Source organism: Cupressus sempervirens, chromosome 3 (genome assembly GCF_028749045.1).
Source record: "Cupressus sempervirens isolate cs-2001-9-10 chromosome 3, ASM2874904v1, whole genome shotgun sequence".
In the NCBI taxonomy this organism is placed as follows: Eukaryota; Viridiplantae; Streptophyta; class Pinopsida; order Cupressales; family Cupressaceae; genus Cupressus; species Cupressus sempervirens.
The window spans coordinates 609,380,578-609,407,581 of record NC_143120.1 but is presented as its reverse complement, the minus strand read 5'-3'; the positions used below and the strand labels follow the sequence as shown (position 1 = coordinate 609,407,581).

General features: G+C 34.7%; 1 protein-coding gene across 1 annotated transcript in view; it reads right to left on the bottom strand.

Annotated features, from left to right (window-relative positions):
- Positions 1-27,004, bottom strand: part of LOC149568152 (SNF2 domain-containing protein / helicase domain-containing protein / HNH endonuclease domain-containing protein) — a 288,465-nt gene that overhangs the window by 33,641 nt on the left and 227,820 nt on the right. Inside the window, exons 13-14 of the mRNA XM_089821153.1 lie at positions 586-651; positions 378-476 (exon numbers count right to left, since the gene is read on the bottom strand). Of these exons, the coding sequence (XP_089677279.1) occupies positions 378-476; positions 586-651 (165 nt within the window). The remainder of the gene's footprint in view (positions 1-377; positions 477-585; positions 652-27,004) is intronic.

Below are 27,004 nucleotides of genomic sequence, written 5' to 3'. Positions count from 1 at the left end.
TAAATATAACAGAACCTTTAAATGACAAGTTTTTTGTCGACATTCAATTCATTCAAGAGCACTGGATGGATATTCAAATGGTAACTTTTAAAATTCAATGTTCTTTCACAAAAATAAAAAGCAATAATACACTTGTGGATTACCCAAGCATTTTTTTCTCATTTTAAATACTGCATTAGGCATATAAAATATGGAGATTTGTCCCTAATGGCAACTAAACCCAATTTTATAGCAATTCATTTTCATTAGTTTTGTATTAAGTAGATTGCTTCCTACAGGAAGGTTAAGCCAATTTTGTACATTTGGTTTTCAATAGTGTTATAGGTAACAAGGAGATAAAAATTAAATATATATCAGACATAAACACACAGATATACCTCAATCTCAGGTACACAGTCCTCTATACCATTCATCATTGTTGTGGTGCGTTCCAAGCTCTTGTTCAAAGAGCACCAATGCAGTTCATCCGAAGTATCCTAGAGAAAATTCACAAAACATTCTTATAAATTTAAAGATAAAGACAGTAAATACTAAAAAAATCATCTTAGATTTGCTAATTAGAAAATAGGTGAGCAGAATACTAGCCTTAGCACAGAAGATATATATGTTCACTGCATTCTTTTGCCCACGTCTGTGAGCCCGATCCTCTGCCTGAACCATATCGTGAGAGGATCAATTTAATGTGTAAATAACAAAAGATTGCATATGCAGAAAACCAATAAACAATATCAACGGGGGGAAATATGAAAGGCCCTCAACTATGATTTTTTAATGAATCTCAGCCCTTCAAAGAAGCAGAAGTGAAGAAATTTTATATCTCTAGGCCCAGTCACGATCTTCTAAGTTTTTCAAGGTGGTTGAGCAAAGGATTTTTTTTATTAAAATCAAGTGAGTCAGCAAAATGCCTACAAAATCATGTCCTTTGGGATAATTGCTTCTATCCTGCATTAATATATTGGATAACTTAAAGCCACCATTTCCCCTTTTAAGGATGAAAACAAGTATATCCAATAGAACCCCACCTATCAAAGTCAGCCAATTTCCACTCTTCACACCAAGCTTTCTAAAAGGAAAATAATGTTTTGACATCTGACACAATTGTTGTTATCCTCCCTTCCCCATAATCTCTGCATTACATACATCGTAGAATTTCCAAAATTGTCTGCTAAGTGATTGTCATAAGAAGACAAGGGGCGAGATGTGAACATGAGATTGAGTGTGCAGGCTTATTTATTAATCAGGGAGTAAGTCACATTAGTTACAGCTTTACAATGTAAAAGTTACATAAGTTCATCAATACACATAATCATTTACAAAGCAAATAATATAATAAAACAGTATACCTCCTTATGTCTAAACATAATGTCATATAACTTTCTGCACTCTACCCCTAATAACTTAACCACAAATACGACCACAACTTTGCTTAAATTTTACAAACTTATCAGGCTCAAGTCAATTAATCATTCTATTTGCACTCTAAGTGTGAGAGGTAGAACCATAGTTACAGACTTGAACTTGACGAGTACTCAGCAAGGCCAAAATTGTTGACTCAGCAAAGACTTGGCAGAATATGAAGTGTCCAGTTCCATTGCTGGGCTAAGATTGTGTGCGAATTTTTAACATCAATGTTTTGGATCATACTCCATGATCCATCATCAGGATGAGAGTATAAAAATGCAAATGAAATAGATTGAAAACAACTAAAACATAAAAAGAAGAAAGAAGGGGGGCACTCAAACCGAGACGAGGTCAGAAAGAAAGAGAAAGACCAAGTAAAAGAAATAACAAAAATAAGAGAAACAATCTAAAAGAAGAGAAGAAAACGTAAAGAAATTGAAATATATTACTTAACTTCAAATTCTCTAAATATTTCAGGCATTAATAAATAAATAAGCCCGTAATATTATTGTGTGTGCAGGCTTATTTGTTAATAAGGGAGTCCAAATGATTATCTCTTAACTTTAGAGACCAAGTTCATATTATCAAAGTGCCAAAACTCTACACTCAAGCAATAGTTCAAGAAGTCCAAATATTTTGTGTCAAATTCAAGTTGTCTTTCTGAATTGCAATGCCCTCACTACAAGCGATGGCTTACTCATCAATATAGACAATGAGAATTACAATATCGTCACCCTCGTTTTTTAGAGACACAATACATATTAAAAGAAAAAAAAAATTAAATTAAATAAAAATCTTCTAAATCTAGACTATAACAAAAAAAATTCTAAATCCAGACTATCATGATGCCAGCCATATTTGACGGACAAATCTCATCCTGTCCACTTAACTCACTTTAAAAACATATCCAACATCAACATAGGGATTCAAATTTTAAAACAAAAAAAAAATCCTAATTATAAAGTATAAGTCATGCTGTTAAATTTGATGTACCAGACTCATCTTGCCCTCTTCAATCCATTTTTTAAAAATAGCTTGTATTTAGACAAAATTGCTTTACCCATACCAAAAAAAACTACTAAATCAAATCCCATGTATATAACTTGTCCTTTATCACTTGTAACTAGCCAAAACTCTTTGTTAAAAATAACTAAAAATATTGTAAACACCAATAGTAATTAGAAAAAACATAGACACACAAGAATGTGCATTGAAGCACAATAAGAAACAAAGCCACATCAATCATGATAAAAAGAAAGGCAATAAAGTATCGAGGTACGTAAACGATCAGGACACGGGGTAATTTTAACACTTCTTCAGCATGTTGCAACAAACAGAGGTACTTGAAGGCAATTTATGTATTGACCCTGACTTGAAGCTAACAATGTAGAATGTTAAGGAATAGAGGTAAAAAAAAGCTGCTTAGGAATAACTTGCAAAATATTGCCAAATTGAGAAATAATATTATAAAATTGACTACAATTTTCTAGAATATTATAACAATATTTTATTTTTATACTAATACCAAAATGGGATATACAAATCAAAATGGCAAAGAAAAGCAGCATAGTAACTTGCCAGATTCACAAACAATATCAAAATCAATAAACAAACTATTAACTCGCAAAGGCAGAAATGGCTCCTTAGTAATGGCTACGAATCTAGATCTAAATATTAAAAAGTAAAGTCCACCAAGATAACTAAGAGGAGGGGTGGGGCTGCAAAGGGGAGGTGAATCAGTTATACACACAAACAACTCTCGAAACATGTAAACAATAGATGAAACAACCATACAAAGACAACCATTCACAATAACACCAGCTATGTTAACTAGGGAAACCCTTGATCAGAGGGAAAACCTCGATGGGAATGATGCCCACAAAATGATGTACTAATATAAAAGTTCCTTGTGAAAAGATATACCATGTTAGGAGTCAATGAAACACAATCAATACATATGAATCCTTATTAGGAGACTCTGAATCATTGTTAGGAGATTCCCGCCCTACTAAGAGTGGATAAGAAGTCAGCCGAACCCACTACCCAAACAATTTTAGTATTATCCTTACAGAATAATACAAAGGACATATCAATAGTGAGTTGTACAACCAACAACTTATCTTTGCCAAATATAGTTCCTTTGATGTTCCAACAATACCATACACTCAACCTCTGGTCTGCTCCTCACAAATTCACATAAGCAATCAAAACTTTCTTTCATTTATACCAAGTCCTAATAATTATTATGAGTCGGCCTTAGGGCTTTCTCATTTACATTATAAACATTGTATGACTTTTAAGATATTACATTTACACATTACAACTCAATTTTACACTTCCCAAAACATATTAAGTAAATAGTCAGCTCAACTAGGAATACACACAAAGCAATTAACATAACTTCTCACAGAGTGAACATCTGACATTGCCCACTTAACCAAACGATCTTCAACTTGCCTTCAACATCCCTAAAAGATCACTCAACCAGATTCCATCTCTGTTAGGAGATTAAATCAATTTACCAATAACTACTCTCAATAAATGCTGCTTGGAAATTGTCTTGAAAAAAAACTTTATAACTCTGTACTGATTTCTTATTTCCATATGTGCACTGAACTGTAGCATCTACACACGTCTGAATGTCCAGACAACTGCTCAAACTCCAACTCGCAATCCTCAAACTACGTGAAGCCAATCTCTCGCTACTACTATGTCGGTCTTCATACAAAGATAAATATCTTGACATCAATGACAAACACAATCATTAATGCAACATACTAGGCCATGAATGTATCAAAAGCAATCTTCCAAACATGCTCACAATCTCCCCCTTAGGTTTGCATCAGCATTCACACTAACAATTTCCCTCTTTTGCATTGATGGCAACATAGATGAAAAGCATCTAAGTTCCATGAATACCAAATATAATTCTTCTTCATCTGCCTTCAGCCCCCTATTCATGCTACTCATGAATATAAATATTACAAAATTTCATAATAGCAGACATCTGGTTAATCCGTTGAATCTTGGAAGGGACATTTGGCACCATGAGAAGCCCGTAAAAAGACACTTGTCCATAAATATAAAATATCAAAGATTAATCCATCGTTTGATTATCCTAATCAAAGTATAATTGATGTAAAGATTTATTCGAAAAGATTACAAAGGCATGGTATTCAAAAGTAGAAAGCCATCGACCAGAGGTGGAGTTAGGTAAAAGCAACCGATCATTTCCTTCAAAGTCAAAGTTACATTGGTAGCTGTTGTCACAAAAGTTTGCAACCTTGTCCAAAGTTTTTACATCAAGACAACCTTGTGAAACATGGAAACAACCTCCAAGCTGTGGGACTTGAACTGTGAGGTTGAATCTCTGGATTAGGCTGGCTTCCTTTGCTATCAGGATGCACCTAACTACTCTTAAAGAGGAAAAGGGAGAAGGGATGCATGAAAGAAAATCTACCTATTCTAACTTAAGGGGTGATGCACCAAAATAGAGTGTCCAAACCAATCTCCGCCCATACATGCACACTTGAATCCTTATGACACCAAAACATATACACATCCAAACTTGTTTTAATCTAACAACCACATGCAGATGCAGGTCAGAAAGGCCAAATAAATGACACAAGGAAGAAAAGAATTCACTTATATATCATTCATAGGTCAAAAGAAGATATAGTCATGTAAGATTGTAGATATCCACAATACACTAATGAGAAGCAAATAGGTCTTGCACAATACATCGATGTCCAGAGGAGATAAAGTAGAATTTCATATAGGTTCAAAGACAAAGGGAACTTCCAGTGAACTTGCAGAGCAATATCAAGAAAACAGAGAAGAGTCAACTCTTACAAAGATTACAAAATCTGCCTTTATAGCTTAGGCATAACTGAGATATTTTCTGTCCTAAACCAAACCCAACCACTACCACTTAAGATTGCAGAAAATCATACAAATCTGGAAAAAGCTAATCTTGACACAAATTCAAATGCAATGAAATCTAATATTTTGCCAAAAGACAGAGCCCTGAGAAGACAGAATGGTACCATTAAGCCACTCTGACCAAGTAGACGGATAAAACCAGAGATGGTGGAGTGTTTCCTTCGGTTACCAAGCATGGCATTCATTGGAGATTGGTTGGAATCTATTATGAAGATCAGATCATGCAAGAAAACATCTCTTCCTCATAGTTGGCTCAACAAACTAGCAAAGTCAATAGGTCAACTGAGTCCTGCAACCAAGATGGGCCATGTGGGCCAATAGTTCTATTTCTTACCCCACAAAGTCTTCACACATTTGATCATATTATTTAAACTAACCCCATCACCCTCCAACTTAACCGAAGCTGTTTACAAAAAATGTCAACTCACTACCAATGTTAACTGTAGTGTTATCTCCTCGAGCCCACAAAGACACGTGTCCTTTGGGCACTTCCCCACAATGTCTAAATTTATCGCAATTCCATGATGTGGGAAAGTGTTGATCATCAATCTACAGAAGATCGACAATCGATGAAAATTTGCATTACTACTGCACCTATCCTTTTACCTTTCAGGCCCACAGACCACTTAGTATCCACCTCATCAAGCACGTTAACCTTTGGCGAATCAACAAGAACTAGCACATATTCCACCTCAGCACCTACCTAACACCCTTTGGAATAGCTGACCCCACATGTCCATATGGTAGAAAGTGACTTTCATGTATTGTCCAAGAATCTGACAAAACACAAAATGTGGGAAAACGACGGCCAATCAAAATGCCAACGAACACCAACATGTGAGCATAGTCAAAAGACTACCCACTGAAGAACCTGGACACACAAGTACGCTTGGTGATCAGGCACATTCCTGCATTGTTTAAACATCTTGCAATTCCATAATGCGGGAAAGTGCCCGTCATCAATCATCTTCGATCTGATGGTGGTTGGAAACATGTAGGTCACTGACAACTTGTATCAGTACCTCGGCCAATGAAGTGCCTTTTGTATGCCAACTCGACTAATAGCTTCCTTTTCTAAGGCCCACAAAGAGAAAATGGACCCACATGCCACATGGCAGCGAGGCGCTCACCTGCATTGCTTAAAGTCAGAGCAATTTCATAATGCAGGAAAGCACCCGCCATCGATCTATGCAAGATCTGACGGTCCGCAAAGTTGCAGGAGCCGAAAAGTAAACTTAGGAAAATAGGAAATACAATAAAGTTTATTTCACGTATTTATCTCGTATTCCCATGGCATTAGAATATTTAAATATGGAAGTGACCATTAGGTGGATTATCACATTAAAATTCAATTTTTGGCGAGAGGGCATTTTTGGTTAACAGTAACTGAAGAAGGATGTTAAAAAGGGAGATGAATGAAGTAAAAAGGGTTCTTTTCTGCGAGAGACAAAGAGAGCTGGAGTAGGGGGAAGGAACTTTGTTTTGTTTTTCTGCTTTTTTCATTATGCATGTTAAGAATTCCAATTTTTGAAACAAATTTAGCAAAGGTTGTGAGCAAATAAAATTCGAGCATTCTTATTTGTGGTGTTCAAGACAAGAGGGGTTTTATTGTGAATCAGAGCATTTAGTTAAAACTTTTCTGATTATAATCAATCAAAGTATTGTTGTATTCAATTTTGGGCATCATCTTGCATCTTGTGTTAAGTAATGGATGGACTGTAGATCACAGTATTTGCAGACATTCCTATTACAAGAATTGGGATTATTTAGCTTTCTTCTTCTTTTCATTCTGCATTCCATTTGCACAAGTAGCATTTATATTGCATTACCAATGTAAAGGAGTCATAGGAAATGTGAATTCCTAGGATTGACTAGGTTTAGAACTAAATTTACTCCCTGAGTTAGTTCTATCTAAGGCTGGCTTGGTTCTCCTCTTCTGTTCTCAGGTTATGAATGTACCCAATTGGTTTAGGAACAAAACAAAATTCATTGAGTATCATTCATAAGGGAGTTGTACCTTTCAATTCAGAGGAAATTTATCAAACTAATGGTAGATTATCCAACTGTTGGTATCAAAATGTTTCTCACAGATTTGGGCATTTAAGAGTTAAATTGAAAATAACAATCTATTTACCAACACAAAGTTAAGTCTCAATTGCTCCTTTGTATTCACTTTTCTTTCAAAATAGTGCTACACAAACAAAGTTCTGCTAGCACAATTTCTCCAAAGTCTCTTGCCTGTAATAAAAGATTATTTTTACAATGAGGGGGCACTCCTTTATATAGGCACAAGAGTTGAGAAAAAGATCGAGGAAAAAGTACGAGCAACTCAACCAACTTTGACAGAGTCTAACTAGAAGAAAAATTATTAGGTTACATGCAACTCACATTACATGTAACTACATCTTTTCATGCAATGCATCCTCTTTCAGCTACAAACAGAAATAAAAATAGAATAACAATCTTAAAGATTGTTCTTTAGTGCCTTGAACTTGATGATAATATCACACACTATAGCAAGATTAGAAATCCCCATCATCTTCGATATTGCCTCTATCCTCACTACATTTGCATATACTAATTGCACAACCTTAGAATTTTCCACCAAAGAATCTAATACGTGTTTTGTCAAAGATTTATACAGGACAAATTTGTTCATCGTGTGAGAACCAAAATCTTCAAAAATCCAAATCAGCATCGATCCTAATTGAATATTCTGAACTTGCTCTTTCAACTGCAATCAAATTACCATGTTTATCAAAAATCTGACATCCCATTTGTTCTAAATCACAAGTGATTCCTGTTTCTATCATCTGGCAATCTCCACTAGTTGTCTGCAACTTTGTAAAGAATTTTCTCAATGTTTCTTCTTTATAACCCATAGGCCCTTCATACCCAAAGAACATTTCAGAGGACGAAAGAACGTCACATGAAACCATGGCATCTAAATCAAATTTAGCAATATCATCCCAGTCATTGAGAATCTCCTACAAATTATCCGCTTCTCGAGTCAAGGAAGATATCAAGCCTTGTTCCATTTCATTCATATCTTTGCTACACTTAAGAACTGTAAATATTTATGTACTAGCTTGAACCCCTTCAGAAATGACTTCTCCTATCCAAGACTTGGTGGCTTCAATCAGCTTTCTTTCCTTGGATGTTTGTGACACAATAGCAACACTTCGAGAAGATTGTTGTTGAATGACTTCATTTAGGTGAGTAACCTCTTGTTTGAGTTGATTCTTTGTTTCCCATAATTCATGATTTTTTTTGATAGATTACCTAATGCATCTTGAGCAGCTTAGAAGGAACGCAAATGTGACTTCTTCTCGATTTCTACTTTAGTGAACTTGTAATCAGAATGAGTAAGTTCTTCAACAAGTTTGTCCACTACTCGCTCAGCAATCTTTAGAAATTTGGTTTTCTCTGAATCAACTAATATCCTTGAAACAATCTTATATTTCAAAGATTTGGACTTAGTTTTCTTTTGCAGAAAGTTACATGGGGGTACAACCACTTTTGTTCTCATCATTGTGATCATGCTCAACCATGCAAGCAAGCTGAAATTTTCATCTATGAAAGTAGCTACAGTGGAGACCATTGGCATTGACCCTAATTGTATCTTCGTTGTGACTGAACAAGATTCGGTTTGCACAACTGAATTCAAAGGAGCATGATGAGAGGTTTCCTCATGAATAGCTCAAAACCTATCAGAGATGTATCAAGTTGAGAAACTTGACCCTCAGTCAGAGTTGGAAAATCTTCGAACACACTTCCCAAATATTGTTCATTTGCTAAAACGGGAGGAGTTGTTCAATATATAGGAAGACCCAATGTATTGACTTTTGAAACTAGAATGGAAGGTGTGCAAACAATGGAAAATGAATTGACATCATCATCTATCTCATGCAGAAAAGGTGTTTCATGCATGGATGGTGCATGAGTTTGTGCAAGTCTTGGGGGAGATATGATTATAACTTCCCCTTCTTCTTCCTCATCTTCTTTGTCTAATTTTGTCTCCAATTCCTCCTCTAATTCCTAAACTGGTTCAAAGATCTGAGATGATTTAGCTTCCTTTCCTCCCTTCAACTTGAATTTAAGAGACTTCTTCACATCAAAAGAAAAAGCTCTATCTTTACCTATAACCTCCAGCAGAGACTTCTTACCAAGAGGACCAAAACTCCGACAATCCAAACCCAATTTCAGATTAACCTTTTCTAGGCCTTTAATTTTCAGTCACTTATTGGTGTTTGCTAAAATGGATTGAAATCTATCTAGGATAGATGTACCTTCCTTCTGCTGCCATCGAGTGGGAAAAGGGCACCTTTTATCAAAACCTGCCTAATGATATTCAAGATCAAGAACAGTGCCATCATCTTCGATTTGGAAATATGATGGAATCTCAAGCATGTTAAGATCAACGACTTGTTGCAAAGTCAATCTGCATTAATCCGCATTCATTATATCTAGTTCCGTTTGCATGTCAATCCAAACATCCTCGATGCGATGAACATGTGTTAAAGCCCTCTTAATTTGAGAATTCATTTCTCAGTAATCAAAGTCAAATCTGGGTTTGAATTTCTTCAAAGTGGCCAACTGCAGTTCTGCTTCCATATTTTTTACTTTATGTACAGAATTGACCAAATAATTACGGACTACCAAGGGTTTGGCATAAGAAATACCAAAACTAGGCCTATGCAAAGCATACTGATCAGATTGAACCTCCATGAGTTGTTAGGCTAATTCCATCAACATAAACTTATTGATATCATACCTAGGTAAGGTATATGGCTCACCTTTAAAATTTCCAACCCTTTAGTAAGTAAAAGTTGGAAACTGGATAAAAATACAACCATATTGATTTACCTTTTCCAAGCCTCATTAGATACCCTTTTCATGGATAAATGTCTATCAAACAAACACTAAAAATGCCCAAAGAAAGCATCTTGAACTGTTCTGTAATGAAACTTACTATTAGCCAGAGTAATCTCATCATAGTAATCCCAAACTAGAATCTAAAGACAATCTCCTTTGGTTGAGACTCCAGAGAAAGATCCCAATCCAGCAACAATATAAACAAGGCAGGAATTCATATAAAAAGGGTCTGAAGTTCTTACACTAAGCAATTGTTTACAGAGCGCAATGCTAATCAATTCTCCCCAAAAGATATGTTCTTTATTCTCTATGATCTGGAAGATGAATTTATACATCCATGGTTCAAAATCGGCAGAATCATTAAGACCTCAAATCTTGCTGAGAAGAATGATAAGACCTTTGTACTCCTGCTTGAAATTAGACTTGTGAACAGTCTTTGGCCATCTTGAGAGGTTGTTTCTCTTGGTATCCAACCAATACTGATTTACATACTTTTGATAATCTCCATTTTCCTCATTCCATATTTCCAAAAATAATTCTCTAGTCAGATCTATGCATTTTGCATTATCCAACACTTCGAAAATTTGCTCAATAACTTCTAGATCAAGACTAATAACAACTCTGCCATCAACATATTTGATCGTCTCTGACTTTGGGCTGAAATGCTTTGCACATCAGAGAACAAACAAAGGTTCTATGGCAGCCATGGGAAACGTACATACAAAGTGAATATTACTTCCCTTGATACATTTCATCTCATGACCAAAAGGAGCTTCTATTCTCCATAGAAAATCAGTCATGTCCACATGTCTAATCTTCGTGTCTAACACATTGTCAAGAATGAATGTGACTTGAGATGGAGTTGCATGAGCCAAGTCTTAATAAAACTAGTATTTCATTTTTCCCTTAGACTTAGATGGTGAGGGCACCTCTTGCGCTTGAGCTACAGCACAAAAATCCCAAAATATAAGCACATCATCAGAGGAAATCACCATAAAGTTTGATTCTTGATCAACAACAAAGGTTCGAGTACCAAATAGATACTTAGTAGATCCGATGAGATCATCTCAAAAACAGACATCATACATATGCAATGGATGAAAATGGAAGCTGAAGTGAAATATTATGAAAGTGGAAATAGAAGAACATGAATATGTGTGAAGATGGAACACATGCGAATGAAGATTCTTCACATTCAAAAAGTGAGCTTTCATGTAAGTGTGGCCAACGAGCTTACATGTAAGTGTGGCCAACGAGCTTACATGTAAGTGTGGCCAACGGATGATATGCGAAGTGTGTAATGACGTGGGAAGTAGAATAACATGTATTGTCTCATGAAGGCATAAGTGCATATGGAAAGATGGAAATGGAATGTAACTTGAGCTGGAATGAACTTTATAGTCATCTTTGTGGAAAGGTGATGTCAAAGTACATGGGAAAACATGCATATGACATTTTTTGCCTTTCAAAAAGTGACTTTAAGTCAAAAATGGGCTTTAGAGATGCAATTACATGCAAGACATTTCATGTAATCATGTTATGTGATTGGATGTAAAAAATGAGATGAGTGGAAATGAAAATAGAAAATGAAATTACATGTACATGCAGATAATGAATGAGATGGAATACATGTAATCGCATTTGACAAATGACATGAAAATGTTGTGGCATAGAACATTGGAAATGGAATGTGATGATGCTTGTGTGAAAAGGAAGGTGGAGTGAAGTGAAACATGACCAAGTTCTTGGGAAAGAACTTGCAACTTCTCCAAAAATGAAGAAAAACCAAAAACAAGCACAAAAACGCAAAAACAAAAATCAAAAGAACATACCTTTGGCAAATGACTCAAACATGTCAACAAGCAAAGCACATCAATATTCAATTTTGAATTTGGAGTATGAGAAAAAAATCAAAAACATGAAAATGAACCTTTTTATCATTTTTAAAGGAAAAATACACTTTCCATGGCAACAAAATCAACAAGTGTAAAACATCAAGTTAAAACATGCACAAAATCAGCAAGATAAGTACAAATTTATTAGCAAGAAGGAAAATGTCCACTTACATCATGATTATGCGCCAAAAATGCAAGAGGGAAAAGCTCCAATAATGAAAAAATTCTCCAAAAAACTTAGATCTTTTCAAACTTGGCAAGAGAAATCCGTAACGGGCAGCGAATGAGTCATTTTTGATGAACAATAACAAAAACATGCTCTAAGATTGCTCAAACTTCCAACATTTTTACTAAATGCATGTGTATAACGCATTTTTGGGAAAAAATGTGGATTTCTAAGTGCATAACATTTGTTGTTTTTCACTGTCAAACACAAAAACGTGACCCTAGTGCATTGAAGATAGACGATCATGCCAAAATGCATCTTTTCCAAGCAAAAATGTGAGATAAAATGACAAATGAGTCAAAAATGGAGTCCTAAGAATGGAGTCAAAAATGGAGTTTTTTGCATGAAATCTCAATGTTTAATGCTTGGAAACACATAGAGTAGCAAAAATGACCTGAAAGGAGAAGATTTGAAGAAAATCCATGTAATAGATCAAGCAAAAACACCAAAAATGTGTTTTTGAGAGCCAAATGCATGAAGTTTCTCCAAAAACAGGTTTTCGAAGGGTAAATGCATGTGTTTCAATGCAAAACACACCTTTACAAAGTGTATGCATATATTAAAAATGTTATATGAAGCAAATTGCACCTTTTTGGTGCGTATGCATGTTTAATTTATATGCATATTCAACTCAAAGCAAAAGCTCACCTTTTTGGTGCATATGCATATAACACATGTAGCTCATGTTTTTGATGCCAATGCACATTTTAAGTGAGTTTACATGCATTGGCACCAAAAAGGTCCACTTTTAAGTAATTTTTACACTTTAAATGTTTTTTATAAGCACGTGTCAATTTAATTTTGATAAAATATTACTTACGTGGAACATAAACTATCTTTACATTATCATATTAACAATATAATGTGTAAATATAATTTAATAAGTAATATTTACTAGAGCATTTGATCTAAATGTCAAAAATTAAATTTAACTATATAGTTAATATAGTCACTTCAATGAAAAATCAAAAAGCAACTTAACTTAAAAATATAAAATAGAGTGCACTATAGTTACTTTAAGTCAAAATATAATTGATAAAATAGCTTGAAAACATAACGTGAATTTAACTTATATTTTTCAAAAAGTGAATGTCAAATTAAAAATATAACCTGATATTTTCAATCCATGCAGTTGCATCAAAAAGGTCCACTTTCTGGGCACTAAATTGGTCATATCTTTTGACTGACAACTCTGATTAAGCCCCAAGTTAGATCAAATCAAAGAGGAAATCGAAAGCAATGATTTGAGCAAAATCAAAGGACTAAAAACCAAGAAACTACCACTCAAAAACAAACAAAAGGACGATAAAGGCCTCAAAAATCAAGCATAGGCTCAACAAACAAAAAAAAGAAAAAGACTTGACAAAAGCCTTCCGTAAAAGAATTTGCTACATGAATTGGAGTTGATTGATCGACCAACATTACCCAACTGAATAACAAATTCCACTTAGAGAAATTTGAAACTAGCTTTAAAATTTTTTGTACTACTACCTGCATTTTGTGATGACAAAATGCAAGACAACAAGCCTTAGGGCTTTCTCATCTACATTATAAACACAGAACAACTTTAAGATATTACACTTACACGTTACAACTCAATTTTACACTTCTCAAAACATATTAAGAAAATAGTCACCTCAATTGGGAATACACACAAATCAATCAACATAATTTCCCACACAACGAAAATCTGGCATTGCCCACTTAACTAGACGACCTTCAACATGCCTTTAACATCCCTGAAAGCTCGCTCAACCGAATTCCATCTTTGTTAGGAGATAAAATCACTTTACTACTAACTACTCTCCGTAAATGCTACCTAAAAACAACCTTTTGATAAAAACTTTATAACTCTGTACAAATTTCCTATTTCCCTACGCGCACTAAGCTATAGCATCTACACACGTGTCTAAATGTCTAGACAACAGTGCAAACTGCAACTTGCAATACTCGAACCACACTAAGCCAATTGCTTACTGCTACCCTACTAGTCTTCACAGAAAGATAACGTCAATGACAACAGAGTCATGGACGCAACATACTAGCTTATGAACATATCAAAGACAGTTTTCTAAACACACTAATAACTTTCCCCATAGGTCTTCATCAGCATTCGTGCTAACACTAAACTCCTTCAATCGTAGCACAGAGTCTGCATCAAAAAACATTGATATAAAGTGTTTTAATAGTTTTCAAATCCTTTCAAACCTTCATGAAGATAGAAACAGAGCTCTTGCCCTAGTCAATGTTACAAATACCAGAAAGAAAGATTTTAAAAGCCCTAAATCTGTTAAGGTTGATTTGGCTCCGAATTTCAATGAATCCTAAGCTCCCTTTTGTCTTCGAGTATGGGGAGAGGAAGGAAAAACTATGGCGCAAAAAGGAACATAACCCCCAATCAGATTGATGGACGATAGTGCAAAAATTCCCAAATAAGGCACAATTACTTTCAGACAAAATAGGTTGAATAATAAAAGATTTAATCACATAAATAGGTATAAGGTAGGTACGGCTTCTAACAAAATGCCTCTAGGAAACCCTAAAAAAGGGTTTCAAGAGAAGGAAATTTGACTCATTCTCAATTAATTGTAGTGACATTATAACAAGCATTCATGCCAAAAGTTCTTCCATAACTTAATAAAACCGAGCATCTTTACAAGAAATATCGAACAATTTACTAAAGTCTAGAAACACTAAACAATTTATAAGCACCACGGAATCTAAACAAGAGGCACCTAATTTATCGGCTTGTATTAACTAGTTAATTCAGAGAGAATACATGATGCTACCAATTGATCCTTCATTTTGCAATTCGATACAACAGAAAATATGTATTGTTCTAAAAAGCCGAGCCACAACTAGTTTTGGGCTTTGTTCCGACAAATGTATCCTTCCTTCGTTAAGGTGATAAGTTTGTATGTGTACAAAAGACCATCCGCACCATGCAAAAATAAGAACTAATATTATGTCAGAGTATATTCCTGTGTATTCAACCAAATCTCGAAACTATTTCAGCTGAATGCGTATTGCCTCCCTCATGTGACATAGACTTCGTATCAACTCCGAGATACTCCTGACTGCATTTTGGCAAATAGGACAAACTCTCAATAAATTGTTTACATATGGAAGACAAACAAACAATCCATTGAATGAGAGGAACACTTTGTTTCTTCCAATGCCTTTGTCTATTTTCTCCACTATCGGAAACTGACAAAAGGAGTTGCTATCTATTATACCTTCACTCAACAAATACCTCAAGATCGATAACTTTGTATTCATTCCCTAATTTGTCCTTTTCAAGCCTGAAGCTTGACAATTTATTCCAACTTTATCATGTTCCTGTGTGTAACTAATTATAGGAATGATTGATTAATAATAGCTAACTTGAGAACTATTTATTTAATAATAGTTAATTTACGAAATAATTTTAAATTAACATAGTTGATATTTAATATGCCCTTTTTGAAGGAAGTATTAAATAATTACTACTTAATATATATGTTTTTATATTGTTTTTATAAAGACAACCTCAAACGATCATTACAGAAAGATTCAAATGCAAATGGGAACGCCCCCAGAGAAGGTTGCTTCAAAATGAACTTCGATGGAGCCTCAAGAGGTAACCCTACAGTAGTTGGTATTAGATGTGTAATACACAACTACAAAGGTCAAGCCATAACTTAACCACTAGAAAATAGAAATAACAATATGGCAAAAATATCAGCCTTAGCAGAAGGACTTCAACTTAGCAAGGATCTTGGTATTCAACAACTAATAGTGGAAGGTGACTCTCAAATAATCATAAATGCAATTAGAACAGGTGGTGCACATAATTGGAAACTGAATTCACTCCTTGATGTAGTCTTCATCTCCTAAATGCATTCACAGAGATTGAGTTCAACCACATTCTTGTGGAGGGCAATAGGCTTTCTGACAAATTAGCGAACAAGGGTGTTGATGGCCTGTTTAGTAGGGTAATCTTACAACAATAATCCTATCTTTAGTAATAATATAGAATTTTCAATAGTTGCTTCTCACATTCTTTATTTTTTACTAACCATTAGTAGAACCATGTCATTGTCATAACTTTTTAACATTAAGGTTCATAAACAATAAAAGAATTATATCATTTCTAGGAACATAGGAATAAGCTCTCTCTAGAACCATATAAATTAGATGTTCAAACTATAGGTTAAAAATATTATTATGGCATTGGAAAGTCACGACTTACAATTTAGGGGCAATGAACAAAGAAGAGATACATTAGAGTATAGGTGCCTATAAATACTATCTCATTATCGGGATACATCTCTATATTAAAATCATTATACAGTATACAAGCACAATAGTTACATTTAGACACCTTCTTTACACTTCTCAGCTGATATATTAGTTTACTATTTGAAACACTCCCCCCTTTTATAATATATTTTTAAACTAGTGTTTATCCTCTCATCCTTGCATAGCATGCCATCTGAATGGTATAAATCTCACGACTTTCACATTGTCACTTTCTTTCCCAATCATGGAAAGTTTTCACCATCACCTCCCTTTACTCCTCGCCATGTGCTAGCTAGTATCCCACCGTCATATTAATGATTACAATATGCACCTTCAATTTGATGATTTGACAAAGAACTTTTAAGTTTCTCCCCTCTTGGTCTTTCTAGTAGATTCTAGGCTCTCCCTCTCTATTTAATTACTATCACACTGTGTTGGTCAATATCAACAATTTGAAACCGTATACTGTCATAGTTTTATATTACTCAGCCAAAGTCAAAACCATGGCAATTTTTAGGCCATGTCAAACCAAAACGATAAAATAAAATTTTGAATAATATAGATGACATGGCAAGGCTAGTAGTAATCAAGGTGCTAGGGGAGAAAAAATCTTGCTATAGTCATACTAGGAGGTCGAATACTGATGTCATAGGATGCTTTATTGCATATCTCCTTTGGGCAAAGATTAACCAGTGGGACACAATATATTTGGCTGAAGCTATCTTTGATAAAACGTAGCTGAAAGGTCTCCATAATACATTGTTTAGCATTAATCGAAGCCTCAAGATAACTTACCCTGAATCTTATATAGGATCCCCTGTAGGTAGCCTACGTAATGCCCAGACAATTAGGTGCCCCATACTCTCGATTTGGGATCAAGAACTCTCTGACCAAGCATGGCCAAGTATGGAGATGAACATATAGTTCTTATGCGTTTTAATTAGGGGAAGAAAACTCAATTCAGTTTGACGAATACCTCAAATAATATAGACACAACATCCCATCTACTTTGGACTTAAAGGACCGTGTGAATTTCAAATTTATTTTTCCCAATCTGTCGAAATCCAGCAAAATGAAGAGAGTTAAACAACCTAAGAGTGTTAGAGCCAAAGAAATCATGGCAGCCTCCACAGTAACCAAAGACTCTAATGAAGAGATTATGATCTTCTGCCACCCCAAGGCATTTTCTATGCTTGACTCATTTATGTTATCACTAAGGTGAATGATAGTTTGTCATATGTTAGTATAGTTATGCTCTATATCCGCATAGCATCTATTTAAATTTTGTCTATGTACAATCCAGTATTATAGATGAATAGTTTACAGTACATCACAATTTGGAATCACAATATTCAAAACTCATTTTATAATTAAAATCTTTATTAATAAAATAGCTCATATATATTTAAAGTAAAATTAACAGTGGTATCATGATTTATTGAATTTTATGTGATTTTGCTAAGGTTATCGCTCCAATCTTTATTCACAAACAATGGATGCATTATTTAATTTGGCCACTAGAGGCTCTATGATGTTTTGGTTTAATGTTTAGCATTAGTATTCCCTAGATGGTCAAGCTAACTTTGCCTCATTTTTCACTTCCCTATTCATGGTTATGTATTTAGGTTCATTACGTCTATTTGTATCTTTCATCTTTCAATTTGACATATTTGTTTTTAGTTTGGCTCTCTTTTTTCTTTTGTTGCTCTCTTTCCTTTTCATTTCTCATCGATTCCTTCCCTTGGTGTTAGTTTTATCTGCCGCTCTCCGGCAGCAATCTCTCTTTTGGCTTGGTTTAGCTCCCACATTTCACCCTTTCCTTATTTCTCTCTTTAGGGTCCGCTGGTCTTTTTGGTTTGTCATTCGTTTTTGCTCAATCTTTGTCCTCTCTCTCTCTCTCTCTCTCTCTCTCTCTCTCTCTCTCTCTCTTTGTTGACCTTCTATGTCTAGTTTTGGTTCTTTGCTCATTTTCATGCTTTTGTCTCTATGTAGTGTATCTGGTCTTAGCTCCTTTTGCCATGCCTCCTTAGCTTGGCTGATTATTAATTTTGTCTTCTCTAGGGTCCCTTTCAATTATCTTCTTAGTCTTAGGTTCTTCATCCTTCTAACATCTTAGTGATTTGGTTCAATTGTAGTTCCATTATCTTCACATTTTTTGTTTTCCTTTCTAGCAGTAGTGGCTTCTAATTGAGTTTGGATTACTCTTTATGTTTAGTGACTTCTGCCCTTTATTTGCTAGCTTTTAGTCTAGAGTAAAATCGGTACATTAATCTGATCTACATTTCAGGTCTAGTATTATCACTCACACCTTTTGAGTTAATTGACTCTTTATAGTTTATAAGTATAATTCTAACTTGGCAGAAAAGATCGCAGACTAAGCCTTTAAATAACTATTAACATATGTATCTAACCACATTCCTAAAATTTGTTTCTTGGTACATTAGCATTGATTGTAGACTATCATCAATATTATATTCTAAATGTTATATTGTTCTTAATTACAATATCCTACAATAATAAATTTTTAATCCAACCCGGTGCCCATTTAGGTAAAACAACTAGGCCAAGTCGACTAAGGCAATGAGAACTATCAAGAATGTAATGTATGGAAAAGTAAGGATACAGTAAGATATAATTTACTTTGCTCTACTTACCTAAAATACATTACATTATTGTTTCTTCAACCTTTTATTAAAACCAAAGTAACGAGACTCGCCACAAGTTGGACGAGTCTCTAGAGTGAGTGTGTAAGGCATGGCTTGCTGGGTCAAAATGACCCGTGACTTGCTTGACTCGCGCGACTCGCAAGTCATGACTGGCTTGACCTGGCCGCAGCAATCAAAATCCAGGTAACTCAAAAAAAAAAAAAATGATTTATTTTAATATTGTATTTGGTTCTTTTTTATCCTTAAGACCCTAAAAGGGCTTTAATAACAATCTAATGTGAGAAAAAGAAAGGGAGAGCGAGAGAGAGAGCGAGAAAGAGAGAGAGAGAGAGAGAGAGAAGAGAGAGAGAGTGTCATTGTTTTGCAACCAGCTGAAATTTAGAGGATAAAAACTTGCATTTGTGACATTGGAGCAACTATATGCTTGCATTTAGATCATCAAGGAGATTATAGGAACTCTTATCAACACTTCTCAACTCATTTCAAAAAAGTAAGAGCTGATTTTTTGGATTGTGATCATTCTTTTCTCTATGCTCATGGGTTTTTTGGATGAATTTTTTTTGTATGTTTATGGATTTTGTTTTACTTTAGATCTTCATAAAATACAATGCTTAAATGGTAATATCTTGTCTAAAATGTCTTATTGCAGCAACCTTGACATTTTTTCTTACTCATAATGGCTCCTCCAGCTAAAAAACCCAATCTCTCAAAAGGCAATAAAAAAGATGAGTGTTAGAAGTAGACCATAGACTTTCTGAGTAGAGGTAGAACTCAAACAAAATGCCTATTTTGTAAGGTCATTAATAGTGAGGGGATAAATAGATTGAAATACTATATCGCCAGCATACATGGTCCTGATGTTGAGCCTTGTAAAGTTGCAACTTCTAAGGCTCAACGTTTTCGTTATGTTGTCTTAGAAGAATATGAACAAGAAAAGGAATTAAGACAAAAACAATTAGCAAAGCTAGCTCAAATTGGTTCCACTTCCCTTCCATGATCATTTGGAACTGCTTCTGTATCTAGTTTTACACCCCTAGGCTCAATAGGTTGTGTTGGAGAAGGTTCTTCCCTTCCCCCCTATCGTCCTAGAGCTTCTACTAGTGGTACTTCTTTTATGTTTATTCCTTGCACTGCTAGTGGCACTGCCTTGCTAGTAGTACTAGCATTACCTTTCATCCTAGAGTCAGAAAATCTACGTTGGACAATTATATTGTACCATGTTCCACTCCTAGTTGACAACCCTCACTTGAGAGCTTGGTCTAGAATAGGGAGATCCATGAAGTTGGAAGAAGAGCAATTTACAAGTTTTGGTATTTCTGCAACATTCCATTTATAGAAGCCAAGTACTTCAACTTCATTTATATTTGATTGTTTTACATTTTAAGTTTAAAATCCAAATTTTAAATAAAATTTTATAATTTTAACTTGATGCTGCAATTTTGAAATATGTTAATTAAAATGTTTTTATAAATGTAACAGGACTGCTTATTGGCAGGGGATGATTGATGCGGTTTCCATTTGTGGTGTGGAGTTTAAAGCCCACACTGAAAATGAGTTGAGCGGCCCCCACTTACTAGATATGGTTGAGGAGATGAAACTTGAGATGGAGAACCATAGCAAGATTTGGAGCCAAAAGGGGTATACCATTATGACGGATGGATACATGGATAGGAGGAATAGGTCTCTCGTAAATTTTCTTGTTTCTAGCAGAGGTAATTCATCATCCTTTAATTCTCAAAGTCTAAAATTTAATGTATTATTGAATAACTAAAATTTTATTTTATTGACTATTCAATGATACTTTATTTATTTTTATTTCACTTTCAAGATCCACCATGTTTTTGAAGTTAAAAATGCAAAATTCTTATGTCAGGCTATTAAGGAGATCATGAGGGAGGTGGGGGAAGAGAATGTTGTCCAGGTGGTGACTGATAATATAATAATTATGTTGTTGTAGGTAAAATTTTAACTTTTAAGTTTCTAAATTTTCTCTTTTAGTTTTTCATTAAATTTTGAAAATTAAAATTCTTTTAACACATCTAAAATTTTATTTGTTTACTAACTAATTTAAAATTGTTGAAGGAAAACTTTTGATGGAGAGACACCCAAGAATCTTTTGGACTCCATGTGCAATCCATTGCCTTGACCTCATGTTAGAGAATATTGGCAAGATTGAATGGGTGAAATCATGTGTTGCTACGGCCAAAAATCTTTGCAAATTCATCTATAATCATGCCTTGGTCCTCAGCATTATGAGGGGAAATACGGAAGGAAATGAGTTGGCTCATCCCAGTATCACAAAATTTGTTTCTAATTTTATCACACTAAAATTTTTGCTGAATTCAAGGTTACATTTGAAGTGTGTTGTTCTGTATTTTGTCACCACAAAATGCAGGTAATAGTACAAAACGTTTTCAAACTAGTTTCACATCTCTCTAAGTTGAATTTGATATTCAATTGTTTAATATTGATTGATCAACCAACTCCAATTCATATATCAAATTCTTTTATTGAAGGCTTTCACCAAGTCTTTTTCGTTTTACTTTTTGTCAAGCCTATGCTTGATTTTTGAGGCCTTTATTGTCCTTTTCTTTGCTTTTGAGTGTGCATTTGTTAGTTTTAAGTCCTTTGATCTTGCTCAAATCATGGCTTTCAGTTTCCCCTTCAATTTGATCTAACCTAGGGCTCAACCGAAGTTGTAAGTCAAAAGATATAGTCAATTGAGTGCCTCCAAAGTTGACCTTTTTGATGCAACAAGACAAATTAAAAATATCATATTATATTTTTAATTTTACATTCACTTTTTGAAAAATATAACTTAAATTCACTTTATGTTATGTTTTTAAATTACTTTATCATTTAAATTTTCACTTAGGGTAACTATAGTGCACTTTATTTATAATTTTATGTTGAGTTACTTTTTGATTTTTCACCTAAAGTGACTATATTAACTATATGGTTCAATTTAATTTCTTATATTTAAATCAAATGCTCTTTTAAATCTTACTTTTTAAATGATATTTATATGTTATATTTTTAATATGATATGTAAATATGATCTATGTCCCATTTAGGTAACATTTTAATAAAATTAAATTGACATGTGTTTATTAAATCTCTTTAAGTTATCAAAAGTGGACATTTTATATGCCATTACATATAAAATCCATCAAAAGTGGACATTTTACATATCGCTGCATATAAAAGCTGCATAACACACAATCGCACCCAGAAGCATACATAGAAAAGTTGCATATAAAGTTCAACTTAAAAGCATAAGGTCATCAAAAGTGGACATTTTTGGTGCCATTGCACCAAAAAGGTGAGTTTTATGACTTAAAATGTGCTATTGCATCCAATACATGAACTTTCACTTAACATGTGCAATCTATCTCAAAAGGTACGATTTTCATCAAAACCATATTTTAAAATGTCATGCCTCCCAAAAGGTGTGATTTTCATCACAAGGAATTTTTAAAACATGCAATCCATCCCAAAAGGTGCGATTTGCATCTTATGCATGTTTTAAAACATGCATTGCCTCCTAAAAGCTTCGATTTGTACTAAAGCTCATGTATTTGCTCTCAACAAACCCGATTTTGGAAGAACACATGCAAAGAGACTCCAAGAACTTGATTTTGAAGATTGTGAGAGATTTACTTAATGGTTTTTCATGAGATCTTCTCTACTAGGGTCGTTTTTTTCCTATCAATGGATTTTCCAACATTGAAAATGGATTCATCTTCCTCAAAAACATTTTTCCAAGCTCCATCCAAGGGCATTTTTTGGTAAAAACTTCAAAATGCATCATTTTTAGATCACATTTTTGCTCCAAGAGGAATCGTTTTGGTCTCTTTTGGTGTTTGCATTGCATATTGGTAAACATTTTGGCTTTTTAAAGCCAAAACATTTTGATCTCATACCTTGAGAAAAACGTTTTTTTCAAAAAACGTCCCATAGCAGGTGCATGTCAAAAACATTGGATTTTGGAGCAATAATAGGGCACATTTTTGGCATCTCCCACTAAAATGCCTTATTTGCTGCCTTCTCCATTTCGATTTGCAAAGTTGGAAAGATTCAAAGTGTTTTTTTTTTTAACAAATTTTCAACATTGGAGCATTTCCCTCCACCATTTTTTGGCACTTAATCTTCATGTAAGTGGACAATTTCTTACTTGCTATTTAATTTGTGCTTATCTTGCAGATTTTATGCATTATTGCTTGATGATTACCACTTGTTGAAATTGACACCATGGAAAGTGCATTTTTCCTTTAAAAATGAATAAATTGTTGATTTTCATGTTTTTGGTTTGTCATGAAACTCCAAATTCAAAATTGTGTGTTGAAGTGCTTTGCATATTGACATGTTTGAGTCATTTTCCAAAGGTATGTTTTTCTTTTGAAGTTTTTGTGGTTTGCGTGTTTGCTATCCAGTTTTCTCCAATTTGGAGAAGTTACAAGTTCTTTCCCAAGAATTTGTTGTCATTTCACTTCATGCGAAAGCATCATCATGTTTCACTTCCCTCTTCCATGTCACAACACCTCACATCTCACCTGACAAATGCGATTACATGTTTTCCATCTCATTTACCATCCGCATATGCATGTAATCCCATTTTCCACTTTCATTTTCACTCATCTCACTTTCCACATTCACTCACATGATACAATTACACGAAAAGCCTTACGTGTAATTGCATCCCAAAACCTCGTTGTTGACTTCAAGTCACTTTTTGAAAAGTCAAAAAAATGTCATTTTCATCTCCCATGTATTTTGACTTCACCTTTTCACCAAAGATGACTATAAAGTTCATTGTCCCTCTTCCATTTTTCATTTTCATCTCTCCATATGCATTCGCGCATTCATGAGCAAATACATGTTTTAGCATCTTTCCATGCTTCGCATCTCATATTCCATCCGCACCTACATGTAAAATGCATCCTCCATTCCCATTCACATCTCATCTCACTTTCCATCCCCCGTTGCATGTTGCACTTACATGTAGTCATTTTTCATGCAATAACGTCTTGAAGATCCTAAGCCATATTTGAAAATCAGCAATCATCATTCGCACACATTCCCATACGTTCACCTTCACAAATTTTCATTTCATTCCATCTTCCATTTTCCACCTTCACAACAATTCATTTTACATTTCGTTTCCATTCATATTTCATCTTCATTCGCTGCATACGCATACGATTTCTTTTCATCAGATCTACAAGGTCTCCAATTTGTTTTCGAATCTTTGTTGCCGAACACGAATCAACTTGTATGGCGATTCCTTGTAATGATGTGTTTATGTTTTGGGGATTATGTATTACAGCGCAAGTGCAAGAGATACCCTCATCATAAAAATCGAAAGACTAGATGAAATATCAATTTGATAAAGAGTTGGCTCATGCAACGCCATCACCAGTCATATTTGTTCTTGATAATGTAATGGACACAACGATCAGTCATGTGGACGTGACTGATTTTCGGAGAGTTGAAACTCTTGTTGAATACAAGATGAAGTGCATCAAAAGAACTCACATTCACTTGGTATCTACATTTCCTATGGCTGCCATGGAACTTAATTTCATTCTTGGATGTGCAAGATGCTTTAGTCCAAAATCAAAGACTATCAAGGACACTGACAGCAAAGTTGTCATCAGTCTTGATCTGGAGGTCATTGAGCAGATCTTCACAGTACTACATAATGCAAAGTGTGCAGATCTAACCAAAGAATCATCTTTAGCAAGTTCGAATGAGAAGACAGGTGATTATCAGAAATATCTTAACCAATACTAGTTAGACAATAAAAGGAATAACTTCTCAAGATGGCCAAAGACCGTTCATCGATCTAACTATAAACAAGAGTACAAAAAACTCATCATACTACTCAACAGAGTTTGTGCTCTCAAAGCTCCTACTAATTTTGAGCCATGGATGTACAAGTTCATCTTCCAAATCATGGAAAACAAACAACACATCCTTTGCGGAGAGTTGATTAGCACTGCACTTTGCCAACAGTTGCTCAATATGGGAACTTCGGCACCATTTTACATGAAATCCCACCTTGTCTACATTGCTACTGCCATGGCATCTTTCTCTAGTCTCTCAACCAAAGGAGATTGTCTTCAAAGTTTAGTTTGGGATTACTATGACCATATCACTTTGGTAATTGTAAATTTCATTACAAAAGAGCCCAAAATGCTTTCTTTGGGCATTTCCGATGCCTATTCGATAGACAATTATCCATCAAGAGGGTATCTGATGCAGTATGGGAAAAGGTGAATCAATACGGTTGTATTTTCATTCAATATCCAACTTTTACATACTTAAGAGATGGGTATTTTAAAGGCGGCTATATAACTTACCTAGGTATGCTACAAATTGAATCATCTTGATGGAGCCAGCAAGACAACTTATGGAAGTGCAGTGTGATCAGCATACTATGCATAGGCCTAATTTAGGCATTTCTTCCGACCTTTGGTGATTGGTAAATATTCAATCAATTATGTCCCCAAAGCAAAGAATATGGAAGTAGAGTTGTAGTTGATCACCTTGAACAATTTCAAATCCAAATTCAACTTTGATTATTGAGAAATGAATTCTCAAATGAAAAGGGCATTCACACATGTTCATCGCATTGAGGATGTTTGGATTGATATGAGAACAAAATTGGATATCATGAAGATGGACTACTGTAGATTAACCATGCAACAGATAATCGATCTTAACATGTTGGAGATTCTTTTAGATTTCCAAGTTGAAGATGTTTAAAACATTCTTGATCCAGAGTTTAATCAAGCTACTTTTGATAAGAGGTGCCCTTTTCCTATCCAGTGGCAATAAAAAGAAGGTACATCTATCTTGGATAGATTTCAATCCATTTTGGTAAATGCCAACAAATGCCTAAAAAATAAAGGCCTCAAAAGAGTTAATCCTAAGATGGGTTTGGATTGTAGAAGCTTTGGCCCTCCTGGAAGTAAGTCACAACTGAAAATTACAAGGAAAGATTGTGCTTTCTCTTCCAATGCTAAGAATTCTCTCAAATTCAAGTTAAAGGGCAGAAAGGGGTCTAAGTCATCTTAGATCTCTGAACCAGTTCAAGAAACAGAGGAAGAATCAAAGGAGGAACTGGAGACAAACTCAGATGAAGAAGATACGAAGGAAGAAGGGGAAGTCATGATCATATCTCCCTCAAGGCTTGCACAAATTTGTGCACTGTCCATACATGAAGCAGCTTTTCTTGATGAAGTAGATGATGTGGATTCATTCTCTACTGTTTTCACTCCTATTCCAATCTCGAAAGTCAACACAATGGCTAGTCCTACTTCTTCTGTTGCTCCTCTCATCCTTGCAAATGAACAATATGAGCATTTGGCAAATGTGTTTGAGGATTTTCCAACTCTTACAAGTGGCCAAGTTTCCCAAAATGATACATCTTTGACAGGTTTTGTCCTTTTCATGACGAAGTCCTCTCAACATGCTCCTATGCCTTCAACTGTGTAGACTGAATCTTGCTCAGTCACAATAGAAATACAATCTGGATCAATGCCAATGGTCTCCATTGTACCTGTTTCCGCAGATGAAAGTTTCAGCTTGCCTGTATGATTGACCAGAATAACAACAAAAAGAAGAAAAGTGGTTGTACCTCTGGATAATCTCCTTGTCAAGAAGACCAAATCAAAATCTTTGAAACATAAGATTCTTTCAAGAATTTTGGTTGA